This window comes from Prionailurus bengalensis, chromosome A1, assembly GCF_016509475.1.
Source record: "Prionailurus bengalensis isolate Pbe53 chromosome A1, Fcat_Pben_1.1_paternal_pri, whole genome shotgun sequence".
NCBI classification, from domain to species: domain Eukaryota; kingdom Metazoa; phylum Chordata; class Mammalia; order Carnivora; family Felidae; genus Prionailurus; species Prionailurus bengalensis.
The window spans coordinates 200,444,534-200,470,216 of NC_057343.1; the positions used below are offsets into that span (position 1 = coordinate 200,444,534).

General features: G+C 37.6%; 1 protein-coding gene across 3 annotated transcripts in view; it reads right to left on the reverse strand.

The window, feature by feature from the left end:
- Positions 1–6,229: 6,229 nt before the first annotated feature.
- NDUFS4 (NADH:ubiquinone oxidoreductase subunit S4) overlaps positions 6,230–25,683 on the reverse strand; it is a 113,869-nt gene continuing 94,415 nt past the window's right edge. For all 3 annotated transcript variants that reach the window (XM_043598631.1, XM_043598640.1, XM_043598648.1), the window contains one exon: positions 6,230–6,447. In XM_043598631.1, coding sequence (XP_043454566.1) covers positions 6,344–6,447 — 104 coding nt within the window. In that variant the 3' untranslated portion in view covers positions 6,230–6,343. The remainder of the gene's footprint in view (positions 6,448–25,683) is intronic.

Genomic DNA, 25,683 nt, shown 5'->3' on the forward strand with positions numbered 1-25,683 from the left:
GAAATCTTTAAAATTTCCCAGTGTCATGAAAGAAACAGTTCAGCAGGTGAACTGTTCATGATTAAAGGAGAGTACATTTGGGGCTCCTGGGTGGCTCAGCTGGTTGAGTGACCTACTTCAGCTCAGGTCATGAGCTCATCAGGCTCTGTGCTAACAGCTCAGAGCGTGGAGCCTGCTTCAGATTCTGCATCTCTCCCTCTCTCTGCCCCTCCCCCGCTCATGCTCACTCTCTATCTCTCAATAAAACGTTAAAAAAATTTTTAAAAAGAAAAAAGTAAATTCAATGCAAGATTATTGATTGGATCCAGATTTTAAGAAAATCAGTGCAAAAAACAATATTGGAGCAACCTCGCTAGATCAGAAAGAATATTGTTCCATTGTATCAGTGGTTAAATTTTTTTTATTGTGATAATGCTATTGTATACAGAAGAATGATGTCTTTTTTCAGGAGGGACACACCCTTAAGTATTTAGAGGTGACATCATGATGTATGCATCTTAGTTTTAAATGAAACTTATGTGGTGGAAGGGAAGGAAAATACATGTGACAGAACGGCTTAAAAAATATTAGAGTCTTGGGGCGCCTGGGTGGCGCAGTCGGTTAAGCGCCCGACTTCAGCCAGGTCACCATCTCGCGGTCTGGGAGTTCGAGCCCCGCGTCAGGCTCTGGGCTGATGGCTCAGAGCCTGGAGCCAGTTTCCGATTCTGTGTCTCCCTCTCTCTCTGACCCTCCCCCGTTCATGCTCTGTCTCTCTCTGTCCCAAAAATAAATAAACGTTGAAAAAAAAATTTTTAATAAAAAAATAAAAAAAATAAAAAAAAAATATTAGAGTCTTAAACTTAAAAAAAAAAGCATTTAAAAATAACTCTTTGGGGCACCTGGCTGGCCTTAGTCAGTGGAGCATGTGACTCTTGATCTCGGGGTTGTTGGTTTGAACCCCACATTGGGTACAGAGATTACTGAAAAATAAAATCTTTAAAAAGAATAACTCATTAGTGCCTGGTGCAATTTTTAGATGGGTGTAAACAACATTGATACAAGCAGCTATTGACTAGAATCCCAGTAAATACCCACTAACAATTTCAAAGACGTATCAAGTGAAAACCAGGAGAGAGTAGATGTATGTATGGTTTGTATTCAGAATCCTCTAAATAATCAAACTGACCGTTGTTTATTCAGTTTTCTCAGGAATGAGTGAGCCTTTGTGGAAGACAAACTATAATTCTTACTCTTCTAGACATTTACAGTATGACTGGAGAGATAAGTTAGATTTATAAAAATACAAAAGATAAATATTAGAAAAATCTAAACGTTAAAAAACAAAGTTAAATTGTCCATTAGGTATCATGTTATAGAAAAATGTCATGGGAAAACATACACTCAATTAAAAAGTGTTCAATACTAAATTTTGTTTTAGAAAATATATGTACAGGGGTGCCTGGGTGGCTCAGTCAGTTAAGCATCCAACTGTTGATTTGGCTCAGGTCATGATCTCATGGTTAGTGAGATTGAGCCCTGCATGGGGCTCTGTGCTGACAGTATGGAGCCTGCTTGGGGTTCTCTGTCTCCCTCACTTTCTGCCCCTCTCCTGCTCACATGCATGCTCTCTCTCAAAATAAATATTTTATTTAAAAAATATGTGTACACTGATATTGTAATTTGTTTTCTAAAAAGAACATGTGTATGTAGGGAATAGAAAAAATACATGTACACCAATTGTATTACAATGGCCATCTTGGAATGGGAGGAATTTGTGATTATACTCATCTTTGAATTCTATATAGATCAAGTATTTTTTTAAATTTTTTTAATGTTTACTTATTGAGAGAGAGAGAACAAGATGGGGAGGGGCAGAGAGACTGAGGGAGACACAGAATCTGAAGCAGGGTCCAGGCTCTGATCTGTCAGCACAGAGCCCAAGCAGGGCTTGAACTCACGAACTGGGAAATCATGACCTGAGCCAAAATCAGACGTTTAACTGAGCCACCCAGGTGCCTCTAGATCAAGTATTTTTGCAACACTTTTGTAATCAGAGTACAAATATTTTATTTTTTATTAAAAAAAATTTTTTTTAACGTTTATTCATCTTTGAGAGAGCATGAGCAGGGAAGGGGCAGAGAAAGGGAGACACAGAATCCAAAGCAGGCTCCAGGCTCCGAGCAGTCAGCACAGAGCCTGGAGCCAGCTTCCAATTCTGTGTCTTCCTCTCTCTCTACCCCTCCCTGCTCATGCTCTGGCTCTGGCTTTGTCTCAAAAATAAATAAAACATTAAAAAAAAAAAATTCTAATACACAGTTTAAAGTACACAGCAATATATGCTAAGCACCAAACTGTCCTGTCAGTTCTGTCAGAACGTCATAGGGCTGGAGCACTGAAAGACCTCTTCCTTCAAGATACAGAACTCCCACACAATGTTGTAGTTTCCTGTATACGACAAAGTGCTCTTTGGCCATTGTGAATATATCATTTGATGTTCACCTATCCCATTAGATAAAATCCTCCATTTTGGAGATGAGGAAACAGGAGATTTAGAGAAACTTAATTAACTTTATAGGGATCACTGAGTGAGTGGTTGAACCATAATTCAATCTTTACTCATTCAAAATGACTAGCGTTGCTGGCAGAATAGAAGCTCCCACGTTAGGTCCACAAGTAATAGGAGAGCAGGGACCTTGTCAGACTTGTTCCACTGTGACCCCAGGGTGTAACATAGTATATAATGTAGTACATATGTTATGTTAATGAATAGGTCACTTCTTTGTCACTACAGTTTACAACTAAAAACTAAACTGCGTTTCAAATTCAGTCAATAAAGGCAATAGCTTGGTATCTACAATTGAAATGATAACGCCAAAATTTTTACATTAAAATAGTGTGAAAAAGTAAGACAAATTTGCGGCAATAGTATACTTTAGTAGGACTATCATTGGTAGAGTGTTTTTTATAAATTTTCTTTTACATACAGGTTTACTTAACATAAAACATATACTATAAAAACGAGGGCTGTCTGGGTTATTCTTTCTTTTCAGATCTGTCATACCCCAAAGGAAAAAAAAATATATTAAAAAACAACAAATGGGGCCCCTTGATGCTAGTCTTACAGAAATAAATTATAAATTATACTAAATATGATTATAAAAGTCACTGCATGGGTAGCACCTATATAGGGTAATGAGAAAGATGGAAACAACCTAGAAGCAGAGGCTCACTGATTTATTATGTAAAAGGGACCAGATATTGCAAGAGAAAAGAACAATACTGAATTTTTTTAGCCAATTCATGAGGTTGCCTAGGAAGTTAGTTCTACTAGAGTTAACAGTCTAGTGCTGTATTTGTTAAAAGCCAAAGTTAAGGTGGAATGCTGTATCTTTTTTTGAAGAAAATTTGCCTGTATTGCCTTATTGTATGGGATCAAAGTAGGTTTATTTTACTGAAATTTAAACTTATATTCATTGAAGTATATGTGGGTTTTTTTTGTTTTTTGAGAGAGAGAGAGAGAGAGAGAGAGAGGCAGGCTAGGGGAGAGAGTGTCTCAAGTAGGCTCCACACTCAGCACAGAGCCCAGTGCAGGGCTCAATCCCATGACGCTGGGGATCATGACCTGAGCCGAAAATAAAAGCTGGACACTCAACCAACTGAGCCACCCAGGTGCCCTCTATGGAATTTCTTCACAGCCATACTGTAACATTTTGCAGAGTTTATAGCTCCCTTGAAATAAAATTCTAATTAAAATCACATTAAAATATATTTCAAGCTTAAAATTACAAGATCTGAATTGTAATGTATATTTATGTCTATTTGATTATACAAATAATACAACCTTATGGTAATACATTTCAAAGTTGAAAGACCCAAGACTCGACTCTCCCACAATCAGTGGTAAAATCACATTACTGCTTTCTTACGTGTTTTTCCCAAAACATTCTAGGTACACAGATGTAATAAGTACCTGCTGCTGCACGCCCCCTGATGTTATCTACTATTGCTATTTTTTTTCTACTTAGCAATATATCTTTAACAACATTCCAAACACATAGATTTTTTTTTTTTTTTTTTTTTAGTATTTATTTTGAGAGAGAAAGTGTGCATGAGCCGGGGAGGGGTGGAGAGGGGAGGGAAAGAATCCCAAGCAGGCTTTGCACTGAGACCAACATGGGACTCATGACCACAAGATCACAACCTGAGCTGACATCCAGTGGGATACTTGACTGAGCCACCCAGGGGCCCATCTTGTTTCTAATAGCTGCATAATATCCCACCTATCTCAATTCCTCTTTTAATAAACATTTAGATTGTTCCAGCTTATTAGTTATTAGAAACCATTCTGTAGTATCTTTGTACAGTCACTTCTGTGTATATCCATGGGCTATTTGTCTAGATGAGGCTTTTTAGAATTAAATGGAATATACAGGGGGTGCCTGGGTGGCTCTGCTAGTTAAGCGTCCAGCTCTTAATATTGGCTCAAGTTATGATCTCCTGGTTTGTGAGTTCGAGTGCCAAACTGACCATGTGGAGCCTGCTTGGGATTCTCTCTCTCTCTCTCTCTCTCTCTCTCTCTCTCCCTGCTCTTCCCCTACATGTGCACATGCACTCTCTCAAAATAAATAAAAATGGAATATACAGTTAACATTTTGGAAAGAGATTGCCATTATGGCTCGTCAAAAGAAGATTGTACAAATTTATACTTTGATGTGTCTTCTTTGCTGGGCTAGGTCAATGTGGTATTAGTGTTTTAAGAAATATAATCATGAGAAAGTACATAATTAGTATATAACTTTCAAAACATCAAAGAATTTGGGGCGCCTGGGTGGCTCAGTCGGTTGAGTGGCCCACTTCAGCTCAGGTCATGATCTCGCAGTCCGTGAGTTCAAGCCCCGCATCAGGCTCTGTGCTGACAGCTCGGAGCCTGTAGCCTGCTTCAGATTCTGTGTCTCCCTCTCTCTGGCCCTCCCCCGTTCATGCTATGTCTCTCTCTGTCTCAAAAATAAATAAACATTAAAAAAAAATTAAAAAAAAATCAAAGAATTTATTAGCAACCCAAAAAAATCATCTGCCACTGATCATATTTCTTTATAACTAAAGTAATTAAAAGTATGGGATGTGAAGACAGATATGGGTTCAAGTCCCAGCTTTGCCATTTAGGACCTGTGTAATTTTGAGTAGGTTATTTAGTCCTTTAAGCCTTGATTTAGGTCTTTGCAAAATGGGGGAAATAATAGTGCCTAACAGAATTATGATAAAGATTAGTGTACAAACTGTTTAACGAAGAGACTGACAGGAGTATGTGCTTGATAACTCACAATGGATGACCTAAATGATTTAACACATAGCATCTATTTACTTCTATTTTATAAAACCAATAGTGAATACAAAAAGATCTCCATCAATGAACTGATTATTTTCTTGGAGTCTTTGAATTCTTAAGAATATAAAATCTTCATCTGAACCCCTCACAGTCATGAACGTGAAATCCTGGGCAGAGTTTAGTATGTAACACAATTCATTTGGATTCAAACTTCGAGATATAAGTTCTAATTAAAGAAGAACTTCAGTAATGAGATTTATCAACTGCAATGTAATCTTGAATTTCTCTAACCTAAGATAAAACAAGGGAATTTCTAAGACAGCATTATAATGATGATGGCTGGTAATTTATAAACAATTTTTCAGGGGAGCCTGGGTGGCTCAGTTGAGTGTCCGACTTGAGCTCAGGTCATGACCTCAGGTTCACGGGTTCGAGACCTACATTGGACTCTGTGCTGATAGCTGAGAGCCTGGAGCCTGCTTCTGATTCTGTGTCTCTCTCTGCCCCTTCCTGTTTGCGGTCTCTCAAAAGTAAATAAACATTAAAATAATGTTTAACTATTTAATTCTATTTCATAAAATTTTATTTATTTTTGACAGAGTGTGAGTGAGCAAGAGGCAGAGAGTGTGGAGCCTGGAGCAGGGCTTGAACTCACAAACTGTGAGATCATGACCTGAGCTGAAGTCGGATGATTAACCAACTGAGCCACCCAGGAGACCATTATAAGCACTATTAACTTGAGAATGGCTATAAAGAACCAAGTGTAAAACTCAAATGTTGCTGTTGATTTCAAGCATTCTTTTTAATAGATGTTAAATATTGAAATTACCTAGAAGTATGATCACCTCAAATCACTATATATAGGAAATATATTCACTTTGAGACTTAAAACAAACATTTAAAATAGACACCACAAAATGTATCTGTGATTAAAGGTCGAATTTATTAGGAGATTAAGAAATGTATTATACATGGACTATAAATACTGCACAGCTGACTTTATTCACAGTCAAGCACAGAAATATAGTCAGTGCCAACCTATTTTGTGGATACTCTTGTTCTTTTGTTCCAAGAAAAATTTGCACCGTAAGACTTGGACTTGGGTTTTGGAACCTTCTTCTCTTCAATGTCATAGCTCCACCCTAGAAAACAAAAACAAACCCACAGAAACAATTAAAGAGGATACCTCAAGAGCACAGCAAGCAGAAGCTAACTTTCATAAATTTAATGTTTATTTATCAGGAGTGCAGTTCAGCAACCTGAAATAAACTTAGTAATGTGTTCCCTTATAATCCTGTGCGATAAGAGGGTCCAATATATTGTCTGAAGATGATTTACCATATCTCAAAAGTGTGACCCATGATTTGACTTCTCCTTGCTCAATATTTCTAATTCAATTATCAATGGTTACATATTCGCATAAAATTTTACATTTCTCCAACATTTAAGTCATTTAACATGTGACTTAATAACTGCAGTAGGGAGCATTAAACAATATAACCTGTTTCACTGTTTTCTAAAAACTAGTGCCTTTACAACAGTTTGGATCTCACTGGAAGCAATACAGGAAACATAGTTATATACTTATTTATACAAATGACATAGTTGTAGCAGACCATAAAAGATTACTTGGTTCAGCTCTCTGGACTTTGACAGGCTACTGATTAAATACAAAAAAAATTTCAGCATTTGCTTCAAGTGCTATCTATTTAGAATCCCAGGGACATACTTGATAACAATGCACAATTTCTGCCCTCACCAAAGACCCATTGGATCAGAATCTCTGGTAGGGGGCTGGGACTGTTTACTTCCATGTTTTCTGCTGTAAGTCCAATTCTTCAGTTCTTCTAAGGTATGGAGAACAACTATTCAACATGCTCCTTCTTTTTTTTAAAAAAAAAATTTTTTTTTTCAACGTTTATTTATTTTTGGGACAGAGAGAGACAGAGCATGAATGGGGGAGGGGCAGAGAGAGACGGAGACACAGAATCGGAAACAGGCTCCGGGCTCTGAGCCATCAGCCCAGAGCCCGACGCGGGGCTCGAACTCACGGACCGCGAGATCGTGACCTGGCTGAAGTCGGACGCTTAACCGACTGCGCCACCCAGGCGCCCCTCAACATGCTCCTTCTTGAAGATGTAATTAAGTCATCTTTCTATTCCCTAGTCTGAGAAACCTCTTTTACTTCATAAGATTCATTTTCCATACCTGTAATTTATTCTATCTGAGGGCTTTTTTCAAATAACTCCTCTTGAAACATGTGATCCATGGCTGAATCATGTAGCCATGTATAAAATGCCCAAACTGAATAATACAGGTCTAATTAAGTACACTTCTTGATCTTGTGAGTCATGAGTTCTAGTGCCTCTTGGTGAGTATAGAATTTGCTGCCACAAAGCTTTCATTCAATAGCCCCTTAGAATGCAATTTTGCCACAAAAGTGAAGCCTATGAAAATCAAGTCATCAAAGTATATTACTACTATTGTCTATTCAGTGTCCAAAAAGAGGAAATAATAATTCCACTGCTAGAACTCCATCTTCCATGAAAGTCTACGTGCTATGAGGAAACTGAGAAGCAGGAAAGCAAATGTAACAAATGGTTTAAAAATACAAATGAGGGGCACCTGGGTGGCTCAAGTCACTTGAGCATCTATCTGACTCTTGATTTCAGCTCACATCATGATCCCAGGGTCGTAGGGCTGGTTGTTGTGCTGTGCGCTGAGCATGGAGCCTGCTTAAGATTTCCCTCCCTCCCTCCCTCCATCTACCCACCCCCCTGCCCCGCCTCTTGCCCCCTTCCCTGTTTTTGCTCTCTCTTTAAAAATACAAATACAAATGAAACCTCAAAATCCAGGACACAAAATATTGATTCACTTGCTTAAACGTAACCTTACTTTCATAGGGTAAAGTTTTGAGGACTTTTTAATGTACTAAAACAGGAAAAAAGAAATCAAAGCTAGGTCTTACTTTAAGAGGATCTGAACATTAACAAGTAGCTATTTGCATTTCAAAAAATGTACTAAGGGGCCTAAGAATAGTACCTACCTCATACGTTGTCATGAGGTTTAAACAAACTTACTCATGTGAAGTGCTCAGAAAACACCTGGCCCTTAATCATTTACTGATTCTATGAAAAAGGTACTTTTCTAAAACTTTTATATGAATTAATATTAAGTCCTTTATATAACTGAGGAAACTGAGGCACAGAGTGGTTAGGTAACCAGCACAAGCTCACTCAGGAAGGGACAGAATGAAGATTTGAACAAAGACAACCTGATTCTGGAGCCTGTGCCGTAACTAATACTGTGTCTCTTGTGTTTACAGCAAGCACATGATAAATGTTCAGCTATTCTTTCTCTCTCAGATTTACCTGCCAGTTTGTAGCTACACATTTTTAAAAAAAATTTTTTTTTTTTAACGTTTATTTATTTTTGGGACAGAGAGAGACAGAGCATGAATGTGGGAGGGGCAGAGAGAGAGGGAGACACAGAATTGGAAACAGGCTCCAGGCTCTGAGCCATCAGCCCAGAGCCTGACGTGGGGCTCGAACTCACGGACCGCGAGATCGTGACCTGGCTGAAGTCGGATGCTTAACCGACTGCGCCACCCAGGCGCCCTAGCTACACATTTTTTATATGAAGTATTAATGTAAATAAAACTTTCATCACACTGGAACCTAATAATTTTGAATTAACTATAGAAAGGAATTTTGTAAGCAAATTAATACTGTAAACTGAGCATAACTTTAACATTATAAATTTCTCAAGCACCTCCTACATTAGCTAGCAAATGATGCTGTGAACTATAAAAAATACTCAATTCAATAAAGCAGGTATAATGATATTTACTCATTTGCTATTCATTTAATGATTGCATACTCTGTGTCAGGGACTGTTTAGACACCAAAGGTAAAGCAGTGAATAAACTCCCAAACTTCTTTAAGTTAGTAGAAGAGAAATTAATAAATGCACAGTATATTAGGTGCTAATACAGTAATAACTAAGATAAAAAAATACATATTATATGCTAACAAGCACTAAAGAGAAAACACTTTAGAGAGGGTGGACAGGGAAGACCTCCCTCCTTGAGAAGGTCACATGTGACTGAAGACCTGAAGGAGGTCGGAGAGTAAGACAGGTGGAGGTCTGGGAAAGAGCTTGCAGGCAAAAAGAACAAGTACAAAGGCCTGGAGGCAGGAGTGAGTGTCCATGGTATTCAAAATCCTGTGCTAAGTGCTTTCAATGTATTTTTATAGAGTTTTAAAACTGAGATCATAGGTTGCTTGGCTTATGGATTAGGCATTATATATACACCCCGATTTTGTATTTAATCATGAGGAAAAATAAAACACAGGGAAGACAAATAAGCAGCATAAAGCCACATGGCTAAGTGGCAAAGCCAGAGTTTTCACTGAGGTTGACTTTAAAACTATGCACCCAACCACCTCATAAACAAAACCTTTTCTTTAGAAGCATCTTATAATTGCAATTTTTATCTATTTCACACCCATTTCCTTTCAATCTTTGTGATTTTGTGATATTTTTCCCCCTTGATTTTTAGAAATGTGTTGAAAAGACTGTTTCAAGAATGCCTGGAAAGTCTATGTCCCTCATACATGTCCCTCCATAGCCACCCAAGTTGTGGAGAAAGGAAAAGGTTTCTAGAGAATTGTCTGGTTACATGGACTGTTGGTAAGTCACCTACCCAAGGCCTCCATGATCTCTTCTTGCCAAGTGATGGGTGAGAGTCCCTATGCTCCCTACTCTGTCCCCCTCCCCACCGCCTCTTCCCAACACACTCTCCAGTCCAATAAAGACATTATTATACACGGACAGATACCTGATAATTACTCTCTCATTTACATGGTTAATCTTTCAACCTTCAGGGAGAAAAAAATTTTTTTAATGCATCAGAATGCAGACATAGCTCTATTATCAGTTTCATTCATGGAGTCTCAAAATGCTGTTAGGGTCACTGCAATGTGAGAAGACTGGGATTTTGTACACATGAAAGAACAACTGGTTTGGGTTTTCTCCTGGTAACTAAGGAGTGACCTGGCTCTTAGAAACTGTGAGCCAGATTATAGTTGCTGTTGATGGTGATAACAACAATAAATAGAAGTATCATTATAGGGATTGGAATGTGGATGGGCAAAACACCCTGGGAAAACAAACAAAAACACACATGGAAGAAACCAGCATTTGCTAACAGTGTCCATCTCTATGTTATTACTCTACCACAGCCACCTGTGATGTTAGGCTATATAGGGGAAAAAGTCTGTTCTCACATTTTTCTGGGGAAGTAATTTTGTTCTCAAAGATGCACAAGCAACTAAGCTTCTCTGATTAAGTAAAAGGAAAGGGTTGGAGGAAATCTAATGATAACTCACAAGAGACTGAAACTCAAGTAAGAGTCTACATAAATCTCCTTTTGGATTTTCTATCCATCATGGAGAAGATATAGATCTGATGCTGTGATGAAAATTTGCTCTTTTTTGGGGAACTGTATCAAGAGTCTGACCACATTTCCAAGCATCCTTCTCCCAAGTGTTTACCTTATAATGCCTGGATCAACAAATTTACTGGTTCCACTATACTTCATATGAGAATCTTCCCCAAGTTATTTATTATAATATTGTGATAATATGAAGGCTACTGGAGCAAGCAGTAAGCCTTAGCTTAAAAGATAACCATAAGAATAACACCACACTTGAAATGGCATTAAACATTTGTACTTAATGGGTAAGGTACATGAATTATGCTCCTTTTCTACCTCCCTTTTGAAAGTTCTTGAAAAGAAAGAACAACAAAAAGAACATAATATAACTTGCAAGAAACAGAACGTAAATATTTAAGAATGGAATTTTATTTGTGAAATGTTTAAATTTCTGTAGGAATTTGCTTTTCAACACTCATTTTTTTTTATAAAGAACTCAAACTTGAGTTTCTGAATGAGATCATGGAAGTGAAAACACCTGCACTATCTGAAGAATGCTTATTCAAAATGAAGATGTAGTCTATCTATGACAGTGGTCCCAATATGTTGTTCCATTAGGACACTGAAAACCACTCCTTACTCTTCCCAGCTGTGCAACAGAAGATGATCAAAGCAACTGAGTCCAAAGCAGCTGCCCCAGGGATGGGGTAAGCTCCTAGGGCTGCCGTCACTTCCCACTGAGGAGAGCAGCCATATGGCACGGATTAACCACAAATCCAACCACCAGCACCTAAATGATGAGAAGCTGACTCCCTTTGCTGTTTCACACACTGGAATGCTTTCACAAAGATATTTTCATCTTTAAGCCCTAGTATCAGAGAAGTACCTCTGGCAAATACTCTAGTAAACATAAAATGTGACCTGTAATATCTCATGCTTAATTTCTTTTTTGGAAATATGCCCACTTATTTTGTTGATCTCCAGGCAGTGGTTGGGATACTCTACTTCCTATGATATGAATGTTTGGGGTAATCTTTCAAATGTACCTAAAAAAGCCCAAGGCCCCAAACTCAAAAACCAACCACATAAGGCCTCTGAACAAAACCAGACCACAACAATTAACTTGTGAATTCTATGTATGAGACATAAAAATTCCATTCAGTTTTATTTACAGAACCATTTTATTTATGGTCCAGTAATGCAAACTATTCATCGGTGCTTTTATTGCTTGTGAAATATGTTACCTCTAATAACTTTGGTTCAAGCCCTATAAAATGTCTTTCACCTGTAACAATCTAATCTCAAACCCTGACATTAGTTCGGAAGTGAACAGTTTAATGATTTTTCCTACTGTCCATTTGTGTGCAAAGCAAGAAGCACAACATAATTTGGCACAAACTGACATAACTGGCGGTCATTGCTAACAGAGGCATGGGATGAGAATAGCAAAGGCTTTGGGAAGCCAAAGAAGGTATGTTGATACTTGGAAGGTTTCAAAGTTCCTCACCAGGCTATGTACCCATATTATGCCTGAGTAAAAGCAAAGCATAAACTTTTCAAATATAATTTAAAAGAGGAGGGGGTTGATAGCCTTTGAGGAATTTCACTTTAAAAGTCCCTCTACTTTGAAATTCCCTAGTACCTAATAAGTATTTGGGGGGTGGGGGAGTTCAGATTAATTTGAAAGTATCTTAGATCTTCTTTTAGAAAATATCATGGAGGAGAAATAACGTTGGGATACACTAGCAAAGCAATTCTGTCCACAAAAATTATATGAACTTATTTAAACAAGCAAATAAGGTAAAAATGTGAGGCACCTGAAATATTTATTAGATTAGTAACACCCTACACCTGCCACAGCTGCAACACCTCAAAATAAAATCCCACCTTTGATGTGATAGTCAATGATCCCCTTAAATTTTATCTTTTCAAATAATATAGTTGCTCTACAGTATTATTTTTATTTCCAAAGCAGTAATTGGAACCACATTATTCAGAATTTGCCACAAAACAAACTGGTTTGTGTTCCAAAAGTACATGTGAAAATCAGTCATTAGAAATTGAGAACACATTTTTTCTAGAAAAAGAAACTATATAACAGTGGTAAATGTCCAAAAATCAATGAGATGTTAATGTAATTGGTTTGGGTATGGTCTGTGCATAGGAATTTCCAAATCCCATATTACACTAGGCACCTCACTAAGCCACCATGTATATATAACACGACTGCCAAGAGAAAAATTATTTCAGACCTCCAACAGGAAATCTAAGTATCTCTCCCCCACCCCCTCTAACATGTCTATCTTTGTCTCTCAGGTGCCTCAACAGGTCAGGAGTCAAGCTGAATACTTCCCAGGTTACAAGACAGCCAGTACCTACGACTGGGGACTGAGAAGAAAGAGTTATGTAGAAAAAAACTGGGCTTCACCAGAAAATAATGTAGTATCTATAGTATACCAGATCTCAGCCCTGATCATGGTCTTTGAGTTATTCTGAAACCCTGTAAAATGTAGGTACAAACAGTCCTCATAATTTGTGGATTCTGTATTTGTGAACTTGCCTACTCACTAAAATTTACTTGTAACCCCCAAATCAATATTCATGATGCTTTCATGGTCATTAGTGACATGCACAGACCTTTAAAATTAGATTCACCCAACATACATGTTTCCAGCTGAGGTCAAGTAAGGTAATGTTCTGTGCCTTCTTGTTTCCAACCTCATATTGTAAACAAGTGTCCTTTTCGTGTTCTATTTACAGCCACATTGTTTGTATTTTTTTCCTTGAGGATTTTGCTGTTTAAAATGGCCCCACAAGTATAGTGCTTCAGTGCTTTCTAGTGTTCCTAAGCACAAAAAGGTTCTGATATGCCAGTATGTGTATCGGGTAAGCTTCACTCAGGCATAAGTTACAAGTGCTGTTGGCTATGAGTTCAAATGTTCATGAATCAACAATATACATTAAATTAGGTGTTTTTAAACATCTGAATGGAATCACGTTTTAAAAAGGTTACATATTGCTTGGCTAACAAAGTAGTGCGATCAGGGGCTTGCAGGAATTTAACTTTGTATTTTCCTAGGAGCAGTATTTCCGTATTTGCTAATTTAGTGTTTGTTGGGACTTTATAGATCATAACTATCATGAATAATGAGAACCAACTGTAATAGATACATAAATTCTGTCTGGTGACTCCACCCTACCCCCTCTGAAAAAAAAAAGTCTGTTTCCATTTGTAATTCATCTCAAATTTCCTTTATATAAATTTGTGCCATATTGATTTTTCCTTTGAATTGGTTACAATATCTGCCTGGCTCCCTTATTTCATACTAAAATAAATTTAAATGAATTTAAATAAATTTAAAAAATGTTCATTTATATCTATATTAGAGTCATGATTTTATCTTTTTCAGGAAATTCTTTTAACAATTTTGGAGGTCCCATTGAGACACCTAATAATAGATCCACCAACCAAAACACCAGAAGTTGCGTGCCTTATTTTAAGCGCAGGTATGTCTTTTCTTGGTAAATACAAGAGAACTTTGCTGACTCTCCATTTTTCTAATTTTAACTTTGCTCTCTACTATGTTTGGAAATTGGTTTTATGGTCTAATTATTTGATGATTCCCTTAAGTGAATTAATGGCTTTAGAGATCTATTCTCATTTTATTTATTTGTTTGTTTGTTTATGAGCTTGCAAGCATGAGTGGGAGGGGCAGAGACAGAGGAGACAGAGAATCCCAAGCAGGTTCCCTCCCCTCTGTCAGCACAGAGACCCATGTCAGTCAAGAACTGAAGAACCAAGAGATCCTGACCTGAGCCAAAATCAAGAGTAGAAAGTTTGAGTGAGCCACCTAGGTGCTCCTCTATTCTCATTTTAAATAGGGGGAGAAAAGACAGAAAATCTGGTTTGTTGGTCTTTGAGGTTTATTTGACTCAAACAAATGAAGAATTTACACTCACTTAGAAGAGAACAGCTCTTTAGTATGGACTAGTGAATTTCATAATTCTGTTAACTGTTAAACCACGACTGAAATTTTAGAACTGAAGTTGTAAGCTCTCTGTGACTGTTAGTCTGTCTACATGTCTATTAATTCAGAAGGGCCTTTACCTCTCATATGTGTGGGTAATGTTTTTCTACCTCTACATGATATTAATGAATTAGATTACAAAAATCTCTTTTAGAGGCTCTGTTCTGATTGGCTTATAAAGAAAAATAAGTGCTTGTATAAGTATTCCTAAAAATCTTGGAGCTCAGGTCATGACCTCATGGTTGCTGAGTAGTTCCTGACTTCGAGCCCAGCATCAGGCTCTCTGCTGTCAGTGCAGAGTTCACTTCTGGATCCTCTACCTGTCCCCACCCCTCTGCCCCTCCCCTGCTTGCTCTCTCTCTCTCAAGAACAAAAATAAAAGAATTCTTAAAATTCTTAGAAAACAAGGAAATTCAACTTCTAAATAGTCTTAATGTGCTAGATTTTAAAAAGTTTTCTCTCCCCCCCTCCCCCCAATTTATGTGAAAGAGAGAGACCACATGCAGCACAGAGAGAGGGAGAAAAAGAATCCCAAGCAGGCTCCATCCACAACATCAGCACAGAGCCCAACTCAGGGCTCAAACTCCTGAGCTGTGAGACTGTGACTTGAGCTGAAATCAAGAGTTGGATGCTTAACTGACTGGGCCACCCAGGTGCCCCTGAAGACCTAAGGAACGTTTAAGAATTCAAGTTTAGATTAACATAGGTGAATCTGGGGTGCCTGACTGGCTTGGTTGGAAGAGCGTGCCAGCCTCGATCTCTGGGTTGTGAGTTTCAGCCCCATGTTGGGTGTAGAGAATAAAAATAAATTAAAAAATATATATATTGATGAATCTTTGGCAAACAAGACAAATTTAATAATTTTGATTTAATAAAAGAAGCTATGTTTTAATAGTGTTAAATACAACACATAGATCTTTATTCTACCTCGATATATTCTTTGTGAGCTTATATAAATTTACTGATCGAATAAGCTAGTATTACTTCTGCTTAATGTTTATAATCCTAAAACATATAAATCTGTGTTTATCCAAAATGATTCATTATTCTGGTAATTTTAACAGTAATAGTTTTGTAGTATGTCACATTGAAACTTAACTTCCAGGGGCACCTAGGTGGCTCGTTGTTATGTGAATTTCTACGTTTTGCTAGTTTACGAAAATATTGGTGTGTAACAGTTTTCAATGATCTCTCAGTTTTCTCTATGAAATCCAAGTAACTTTCATTAAAAGATACAATTAATATACATGAATCAAATTCTACTAGGAGCGGTAGTGGCAGAGTTGCAACTTGGTATGCAAGGTAATGAGATGTGTTTCTATTTACCAATGGAAAAAGAGAACAGTTAGTATAGAGGCTGCTTTTAGGCAACCAACTTGAACACTGGAAACCTGATCAAGGCAAAACGGCCCACAGCTACCACAGGGCTGAATGCAAACAGGCTCCCTAAGTGACCCACATCTAAATAGCCACAAGCCCTAACTGACCAATTACAACCAGGCACAGTTCTGAAGATTACCAAAAAAGGTAAAATTCTATATTCCTTCACTCTGTCCTGTAACTGTGGCCCCTCACCACCACCGCCTAGGAGACAGTCTCTCCTTCGCTGTCCTGCCTGCTGCTCCCTTGAAGTGTATTCAATAAACTTCTGTTCTGCCTTGGGTGAATTCTTACACTGCTTGCACCACTGGCCTCTGCCTGATTGGGTTGCCCCACATTTGATGACCTCCCCATCTGATCCGGTCCCCTCACAGTTAGGTCCTAAAGTAAATAACTGTTCCAGAATCAGAAAGAAAATGGTGAAGGACATAACCTGAATGAATACAGATAGTTATATAAGATTTGTAAAAAAAACAAAAAACAAAAAAAACCCCACTTTTATTTGCCTTACATGTCTAAAAAATAAGTCTGAAAGCTATGAAACGTTTACAATCTTCACAAAGTTTGCTAAGTTTTGGTAGGCTTATTTCACTAGTTCACTGTTCCCTGCCTCAACATGAAGGGTTAATTCTTTTTGTCTCATCTGCCTAGATTTCAAAGGTTCTGTGGTTTACCACAATAACCTTTTATGTTTTACACATATGAACCCTATATGCTTTACGTCCTTGATGACTTCTGTGAGAGCTCAGGTTTTTTACAGCTACGTTACCTTTTATGTTTGTAAGTTTTTTTTTTTTTTAATTTTTTTTTTCAACGTTTATTTTTTTGTTTTTGGGACAGAGAGAGACAGAGCATGAACGGGGGAGGGGCAGAGAGAGAGGGAGACACAGAATCGGAAACAGGCTCCAGGCTCTGAGCCATCAGCCCAGAGCCTGACGCGGGGCTCGAACTCACGGACCGCGAGATCGTGACCTGGCTGAAGTCGGACGCTTAACCGACTGCGCCACCCAGGCGCCCCAAGTTTTTTTTTTTTTTTAATGTTTATTTACTTTTGAGAGAGAGCGCGCGCGCGCGCGCATGAGTGGGGAGGAGCAGCGAAAGAGAGGGAAACACAGAATCTGAAGCAGGCTCCAGGCTCTGAGTTGTCAGCACAGAGCCCAACCTGGGGCTTGAACCCACCAACCAGGAGATGGTGACCTGAGCTGAAGTCAGATGCCTAACCGACTGAGCCACCCAGGCGCGCTTATGTTTGTAAGTTTTATCCTCACTATGAAGTAAGCAGCCAAGTACTGTTTGGCACCCGTGATCCTATTCCTATCCTAAGTGTGCAAATCTACAGACATTTTGTTTTTTGCCTCCTCAAAATAAAAAAGCCTAAATGTAAACTAAAACATTCAGATTATCTTTGTACCTAAAACTATCTTTGAGATTCCCCAGAGGGCCTCTGGAAGATCACAAAGATGTATTCTTTCAACCTTGTGAAAAGAGAGGAAATAACTAGGTTTATTTGACACGTTATTATTGATGAGTAGCATTACAAGAATTATCAAGTCAGAAGAGATGCTGAACCCTCCTGAGGTTAAATGTGTATGGGTAAAATATTATTAATATAAATATTTCACAAATTTATGCTATATGCTAAGTATAGGTTCTCAGTGCCCTCACTGTCCATGCTGTTACTTATCAGACACAATTTCAGTTTTCTTTAAAAATAGCAACTTGTGGGGGCGGGGGGGGGGCACATGGTGGCTTAGTCGGCTAAGCATCCCACTTAGGCCCAGGTCATGACCTTGCAGTTCATGAGTTCGAGACCCACATCAGGGTCTGGTGCTGACAGCTCAGAGCCTGGAGCCTGCTTCCTATTCTGTGTCTTTCTCTATGCCCCTGCCCCACTGACACTCTGTCTCTCAAAAATAAACATTAAAGAAATAATAACAACTTTGTTGCATCTTCCTTAGTTTGGAAATCCTATCTCCTAAGGTTAGTATATGTAAATCAGGAATCCTATCACTTATCAATGGTGTTTTATTAATACACAAATGCTTAGGACCTACCCCAGACTTACTGAATCTCTTTACTTGATTTTCTTGATATACTTTTGGTATATTCTTACTATAATGTTTGGTGCATTCAGGAAATATATCTCAGGATTATTATATTTCTCTGGAAGTATTATGTTCATCCATTTTTATAAATTAGATGCACATTCACTGTCTTCTTTGAAAAGAGTCTTTAATATTGTTTACAGATATTTTGTCTACAACATTTTTGGTATGACTTTAAGTTGCATTATCCTTGTTACAAATATTTCACTTCTGAAATTTACCAGTAATGTTAACTACGGCCATCTTAAGTCTTTTATCATTTATGGATAGATTGTTTTGTTTTACTCTGATGCTTCCCTGAAAGCTCCCGAAATCAGTTACAGGCCTGAGTGCTTTGTCTTCAACAAAGAGAGACTGCCTCAGAGCTCTGTGAAGGACTGTTATTCCTGGCTTTAGGCTTCTGATGGCATAAATAATTATAAGACCAGACCAGTGGACTAAGTCAACATTTCCAGAACTCTAGTTGAGCACCAGATAGATTAATGATCCAGTGAAACAAAAATTAACTATATAGGACTGAATGCACTGATAGGGCCTAAAATGTTCTATTTTCTGGACATTTAAGGAAGTCCTTTCCCTTTCTTCTGAGGTATCTACAATTTAGTAGACTCTGTTTTGTAAACTAAAATTTATATCATTCTTAAATGACAGGAGTCTCCCTGAATGACCCCTACAGAATTTGGGAACTCTTATTAAATATTCTTATATTCATGGTAATACAGTTATTTGTACATGTTCAATATGTCCTTTTTATTAGAACATTAGTGTAAACAATGGTTATGCAATGAAGGTTTTACCTCGATCGACATATTTGACAATGATGCTCATTTAATCAGATATGACCAGACAATTTAAAAGAACTAAAGTTGACTTTATGAGGCCAATGCTTACAAACTCCTTCCAGGAAAAGTGGCCTGGCACCAGGCTTACAAAGTTCCCCAAGGTAGTAAAGAACCTTATTCTGAGGACCCTAGGATATTTTGGGGACCTTGAGAAGGGAGAAAGAATTTGCCTAAATTAATAGGCATCACACAGGAAAATCTGGTTGCTAGTTATTGGCTGTGAAAAGTCTAATCTGAGATTCCTTATGAAAAATTTCACAGCAAAGCAAACTTACAAAAGCTTACATGGTAAAGAGCAGAACTGCTGCCCCCAAAAATGCCTTTTTGGCATAAGGATTATTTTGAGCTTGTTATTTTTCAGAAGCAGTAAAATCTCTGAAAATGAAGAAATTGGCCTTTTGTGAGGGACATTTACATTTATAAGGGAAATCTCCATTTGTAAAGGTGCCTCCCACTCAGTACTAGGAAGAGGAGGAGGACTAAAACTTGGGAAACTCACCAATGGAGAAGTCTTGAAATTAAATCTGCATAACAATTAAACCCTTGTTTATGGTGCTTTGCCTGATAACCTCCAAACTCACTCTCCCTAGCACTGCCCCCCCCCAATCTTTTGTCTTTAGCTGGAGATAATACTTAAGGTGGTGGCAATGGCCATTTTGGAATTACTCAGTGTTCCTGGGTATATAGGAGGTATAAATGTTATTAAACTTGTTTGTTAATCTTTTCATTATGGGGGGGGGCGGAGTCTCAACCAAGAACCTAGAAAGTTAGAGGGAAAATTATGTTTCCTCTCCTACTGTGGCAAATTAGGCATTCTTGCTACACATAAATAAATAATCAGGTCATTTATTAGCCCAACATTTTGTGATCATAATCTTTCTTTATACTTTTTTTTAATCGTAAAAGGGGAAGAGTGGAAACAAATTCTGTTTCAGTAGAAAATGGCATTATCTATAGCATGCCCTCCCTACCCCTTCCAGGTTAACAGATTCCAGCTTAATTCCTTGTCTTTCGGCTATTTTATTTCTTTTTAAATTGTATGATAGATATGCAAATTATGTCCTGTGTCCTACTGGTGGTGATTTAATTAACTCCCCTCCCCCACAAAACCTCCATCTGTCTCTATTTGCATTCCTTTTTTCTACATATTTTGTGCTGTTTTGACTTTTTGAACTGGTTATAACATCTATCTACTTCCTTTATATCACATGATAAAATGAATCCTTTAACAAGAACTTTTGTATCTGTAGGAGTCATGGTTCCTAGCTTTCAAAACAAAGGCATCTTTTAACAGATGTGTGGATGTGAGGTTGAGACCCTCATTCGAAGGTTTAAGTTAGGTGGAAGTCCAGACTTTGCTGATGGGGTCTACTTCTGGGATAATTCTAAATCCTACCTCCTTATTTTCCTGAATCAAGGGCTCGACCTGTCTACTTCCTCCCCTGTTCTACCTTCTATTACTTTGGAGGCAGCTTTTCCTCTCCAACAGACCCACTGTGGACAGAATGCAGTTTCACAGTTTATCCTCTATCCTCCTGCTCCTGAAAGAAACCCTCCACTATTTTGAGAATTTCAAAGAGTTTTTATAGCTAACAACAATGAGAAAAACACAGGGGGTAAAATGACCTACCAGAGGAAAGTCACAAAGTTTCAAATCAGATCAAACAGGGAAAAGGCCATTTCTGGTTTTCATTAGCATGTAAATGGTAGTAGATCCTAGTCTTCGACCATTTTTCCACAACTATCTTACTCCTCCTCTCTCTGTGATGGATGCAGCTTCCTTCTCCTCCCCGCCTTCAACCACCTCAGGAAACACCAGGAAAAGACAAAAGCCACAATGGGTGAGAAAGGTGGGTCTTTTCAGTACACAAAGAACTAAAGTAAGGTTCATCTACATTTCAGAGGAAACCCCAGATACTCTTTTCTCTTTTTACAAAGAAAGGTTATCTTTGAAGAGTTCCTCTGGAGTATTTGCTGAGCTCAAAGAGGAGACCTTCAGGATGAGGCCCTGGGGTTAAACCCAAGACACCCAGGGTATTTATATTTCCTTTAGTGTGTATGTTGCGGGAGGTTGAGAAGTAAGATTTGGCAAAGGGGAAGGTAAGGAGAAGAGGGGAAGCCACAGGGAGAATAGTATTCGGTCTCTTCTCCTTTCCCACTCCCTAATTCCACAGAACTTTGAAGAAGTGAGGTATGGTAAGAAGAGAGACCTAAGCAAAACAGAAGCGGGGGTCGGGGGGTGGTAGTTATAGGAGTTATTAAAAGCAGGAAGAAGAGAGCTTCTTTTAGTCTCAGAAATATATTCTTATATAAAAAGATGAACCTGCACAATCCTTATTTGGTTAAGAAACTGAAAATAGGCGATTAATGGGATTTTGTGGTATACTCTTGGTCTCTCTTAGCTACTTTATTTCATCATTATATTATGTGTAACATAAGATTTCCACTTATCCTTCATACTGGGTAAGAGTAAAGAATAGAACTATATTTCTTCAATATAAAATGTGAAATCCTCAAAGTTGGATAAGGTTTTCTTATTTCTTATATTAACTACAGAATATAAGTAAAATATTTAGAATCTGTATACTGATGTGGAGAACAAAGCAAAAGAAAAAAAATTACAATTCCTTAAAACTTACAACCCACTGACAAGTACTTGGGACAGGCAGGGTGACCTTCCTCCAGGAACTCAACTGCCTTAATGTTAATACTTTGCTAGAAACAAAAGGCAACCTTAGCTTGACATTACCCCGACCTCCAGGATACTGTAAAAATCTCTTTGGAAACTTCCTTTATCTCTATAACCCCAAGATATATGTTAGCAATCATCCTCCAAGCATAAGGCCTACTGATACACGTCTGAAGGGTCTCAAGGCTTAAGTTTTTACTAGACAATAGTAAATGACCTTTTCCTAACAGCAGCCCCTCAAGGTCTTCAAAATCTTGTTTCCAAATTCCTCAGAGGCTTATGCTATCCTGAGCCCCCTCCCAACTTGAAAGTGCAGCTATTTCTGCCCATGGGTCCCTATTTCCCTGCTTTAATAAAACCACCTTTTTGCACCAAAGACATCAAGAATCTTTGATTATTCGTTCCCGAACCCCAATATTTTCACATCATATAACAATGTATATTCTGTATACTGCTAAATACTATAGATTAGTGCTGTCCAATAGAAACAATGTAAATCACATATAATTTTTTTTGAACACCAGAACTTTAATGATTGTAAGGAGTGATAAAATTTGATACAGGTTATAATGACATTATATTTGATTTTTCAAGGTTAGTGAAATTATACCTACATTAATAATTCTGAATGTCCTATAGGTACATTAGGAAGTATCTAAAATAAGGCAAATATAATGGAGTTTAATTAACAAGTTCTCAACTATTATGATAGCTTTCAGAATAGCAAAGTCTGTAATTGACCAAGTTGAATGAACATTTCCTTTTTGTATTTATATATAAGAGATACAAAAGAAAATAATATACATTTCCTGCGTATATCTATCTATAAGCCTCCCATATAAGACTTCTGTAGATAATCCTGCCTGATTGTCCACTACACCCATGCTTATCTCAAGCTACAAGGCTCTGCATAATGACTCTTGTCTACCCCCTACGTCTCATTTCCTGGAATTCATGTCCTCACTCTGCCCTAGCTGATTCTTCTAGTTCCTTGATGCACTCTTTTCTACCTCAGAACAGATTATTTCTCTCCTGCTCTAGATCCTACTTTTCCAAATCTTACGCCTGAAAGGCCATTCAGGGAAGTCTCATCATTCTTTTTCTTTTTCTTTAAATCATCATTGATTTTTGCTGTCCATGTTTTCAGAGCTTCCTTCCTTCTTTGGTGCCTAAACTGGGTTCCATGGAGAGAGAGAGAAAAGTACCTGTTCAACAAGTCTGTCACACTTTGAATCCTGGTAGGTATATTGTGCCTCTGATCTGAAAGACAGAACTTCAGTAGTTCTAATAACTTTTGACGCTTAACCAAGAGGGCTCAAGCCCAGTCCATATGGCAGAAATGTAAATGGATGCATATGGTTGGTATATCACTTCCTGTATCATCCTCTTTTTATTTTCCACAGATGAATTTTCTCATTGAAAGCACCTTCTGAATCTGGCTACGAAACAAAAACTTCTGATCATATGAATGAAGTTCTGTATTTTCTGGGGACTAAACATGGATTTTCTGTAGTAGCTAATGAACACTATTTTATCATTCCAGATTTTGCTGAATCTAATCACCTAAGCAATACTCACACTCCTTTAAGAAGCCAACATTGACAAAACATTGGAGCTGATGTGAGTTTTGGATTATTCTTCCTTTTTTACTAGCTCATGTTTATAGTCACTCCAATAGGATAGGGATGCAAACATATAAACAGGTTATCTGGTTGAATCACATATATTCTAAAATTTTCAGTTTGTTTATTGAAGTAATCTTTACACCCAATGCAGGGCTTGAACTCATGAGCCCGAGATCAACAGCTGCATGTTCTTCTGACTGAGCCAGCCAGGTGCCCCAGTATAACTTTAAGCTTTCTAGTAGCCACTTTAACAAATGACTAAAGAAATAGTAGGAAAAAAAAAAAAAAAAAGAAAGAGGTAGAATTTATTTCAATCCTCTTTTCCTACCCCAATACATAATCAATATAAAAACTTAGATATTAACACCAAGTCTTTGAAATACAGGGAATATTTTACACTTACAGCACATTTTAATTTGCACAAGACACATTTCAAGTGCTATACAGACACATGTGGCTACCATATTGGACAGTGCTGACCTAATGATTAAGATCTACTAGCAGCATAGTATAAAAAATACTGCACTTGAAATTTAGGAACTCGGGCTCTATCAGTTAAGAGCTATGTGATTGATCTTGGTCTTGTTTTATTAACTTCTAGGCCTCTATATCCTTAAAAAAGAGTTTAGAACAAATAACATACACCTTGGAAAACACCTCTAACGTTATGAAATCATCATCTTAAGTACACTGGGATATACTTAAGTTTATCCATTAATAAACTCAGGATAAGCTCCAAATTAGAAAAACATTGTTTGTATTTTACCAACACATCAGAATATAAGAGATTGTTAATCATTCTACTACAATTTCCTTTCTCCAGATTTCTAGTTACAGGGAATTAATTATAATAAAAGGCATAACAAGTAGCCAAATAAAAGTGATTTACAGAAAAGTTAAAACATGATTTGGAGAACAATTTATAAGACATCCAAATGTATAGTTCAAACTCACCAATATTTATTGAGCACATTAAAAGATGAGTGGAACTGGATGTTTTTTCCCATGTAGGTGCTTATAATCCAGGATAAAATATTAAGTTTGATAAAATATTAACAGTCTGAGTACAAGGACAGGCCTTATTTAACTACTGATCCCCAGACCAGCCACCAGTGCCAGCAACAATAGTGTGTGATGGAATGCAACACAAAAAATACAAAACAGTACTATAAAAGCTGTAAGAAAGGAATAAATCATTGTGGGAGTTAAAAGGAAGAGAGAAAGTGTATCCAGTAGGGGGTGGGAGATGGAGGTGGGAAAGGAAAATAAGAAAAGGGACCGAGAAAGAGTTAATGTTTAAACTATATTTTGAAGGCTAGATCCCAGTTCTTGACAGCAATAAGTATGAGAAAGGGAACAGCATGAGTCAGGTTATAGATGAGAGAAAGGATCTAGCAAGCCTGGCGATAAGGGCAGAAAGAAGAATTGGGACACAGTAAAAGAAAGCTAGGTCAGTGCTCCAGTGATGTTAGTGCTTACATTGTGAACTTTATCAGTTGAGAAGCATATTTCTTAAGCACAGGCCCTACACGATGTCTGAATAAAGAATATTTTGGATTTAGAAAACATCACAGAGGAAAGGGTGTTGGTATTCAGACAGTGTGTGTGTGTAATGGTTTGGACCATGGGTCAATAACTATTTTCTGCAAATGGCCAAAAACAAAATATTTCTAGACTTTGGGGGCCATATGGTCTCTATTACAACTCTTTAACTTTACTATTGCAGCTGAAGAGCAGTTAAAGACAATACATAAATGAATGACTACGACTGTGTTCAAATAAAACTTGCTCATTCACTTATAGGTATTATGACCTTGTTAGCTAACGTTACTTAATGTCTCTAAAACCTCAGTTTCCTTGATCTACAAAATGGGGATAATAACTGTTCATGCTTCATAGAGTTGCGTGAGGATCAAATGAGAAGGATGAAAAGCACTAAGCATAGTGACAAACGCATGCCTTATTAGCTTTTGTGATGATGATACTCATTACCTGAGTCTGAAATATAATTAGAAGGCATTAAAAATGGTTTCTAGGAAGCAAATGAATCTGGAAATCTTGTTCCTCACTGTACTCATTCTCTACAATACAATCTTTTACGTCAAAGACATTGATGGTCATGACTTTTCTTAAAACCATTTAAAAGTAAGGGAAACAAAACTAAGAATGGGATGAAGGGTATAGGTTGTTCATTTTTGGAATAGTCCCCGAGTATATAAACTAACCTCCTATTTCCAGATATGCCCAAAAGGCAAACATTTAATAGGATACA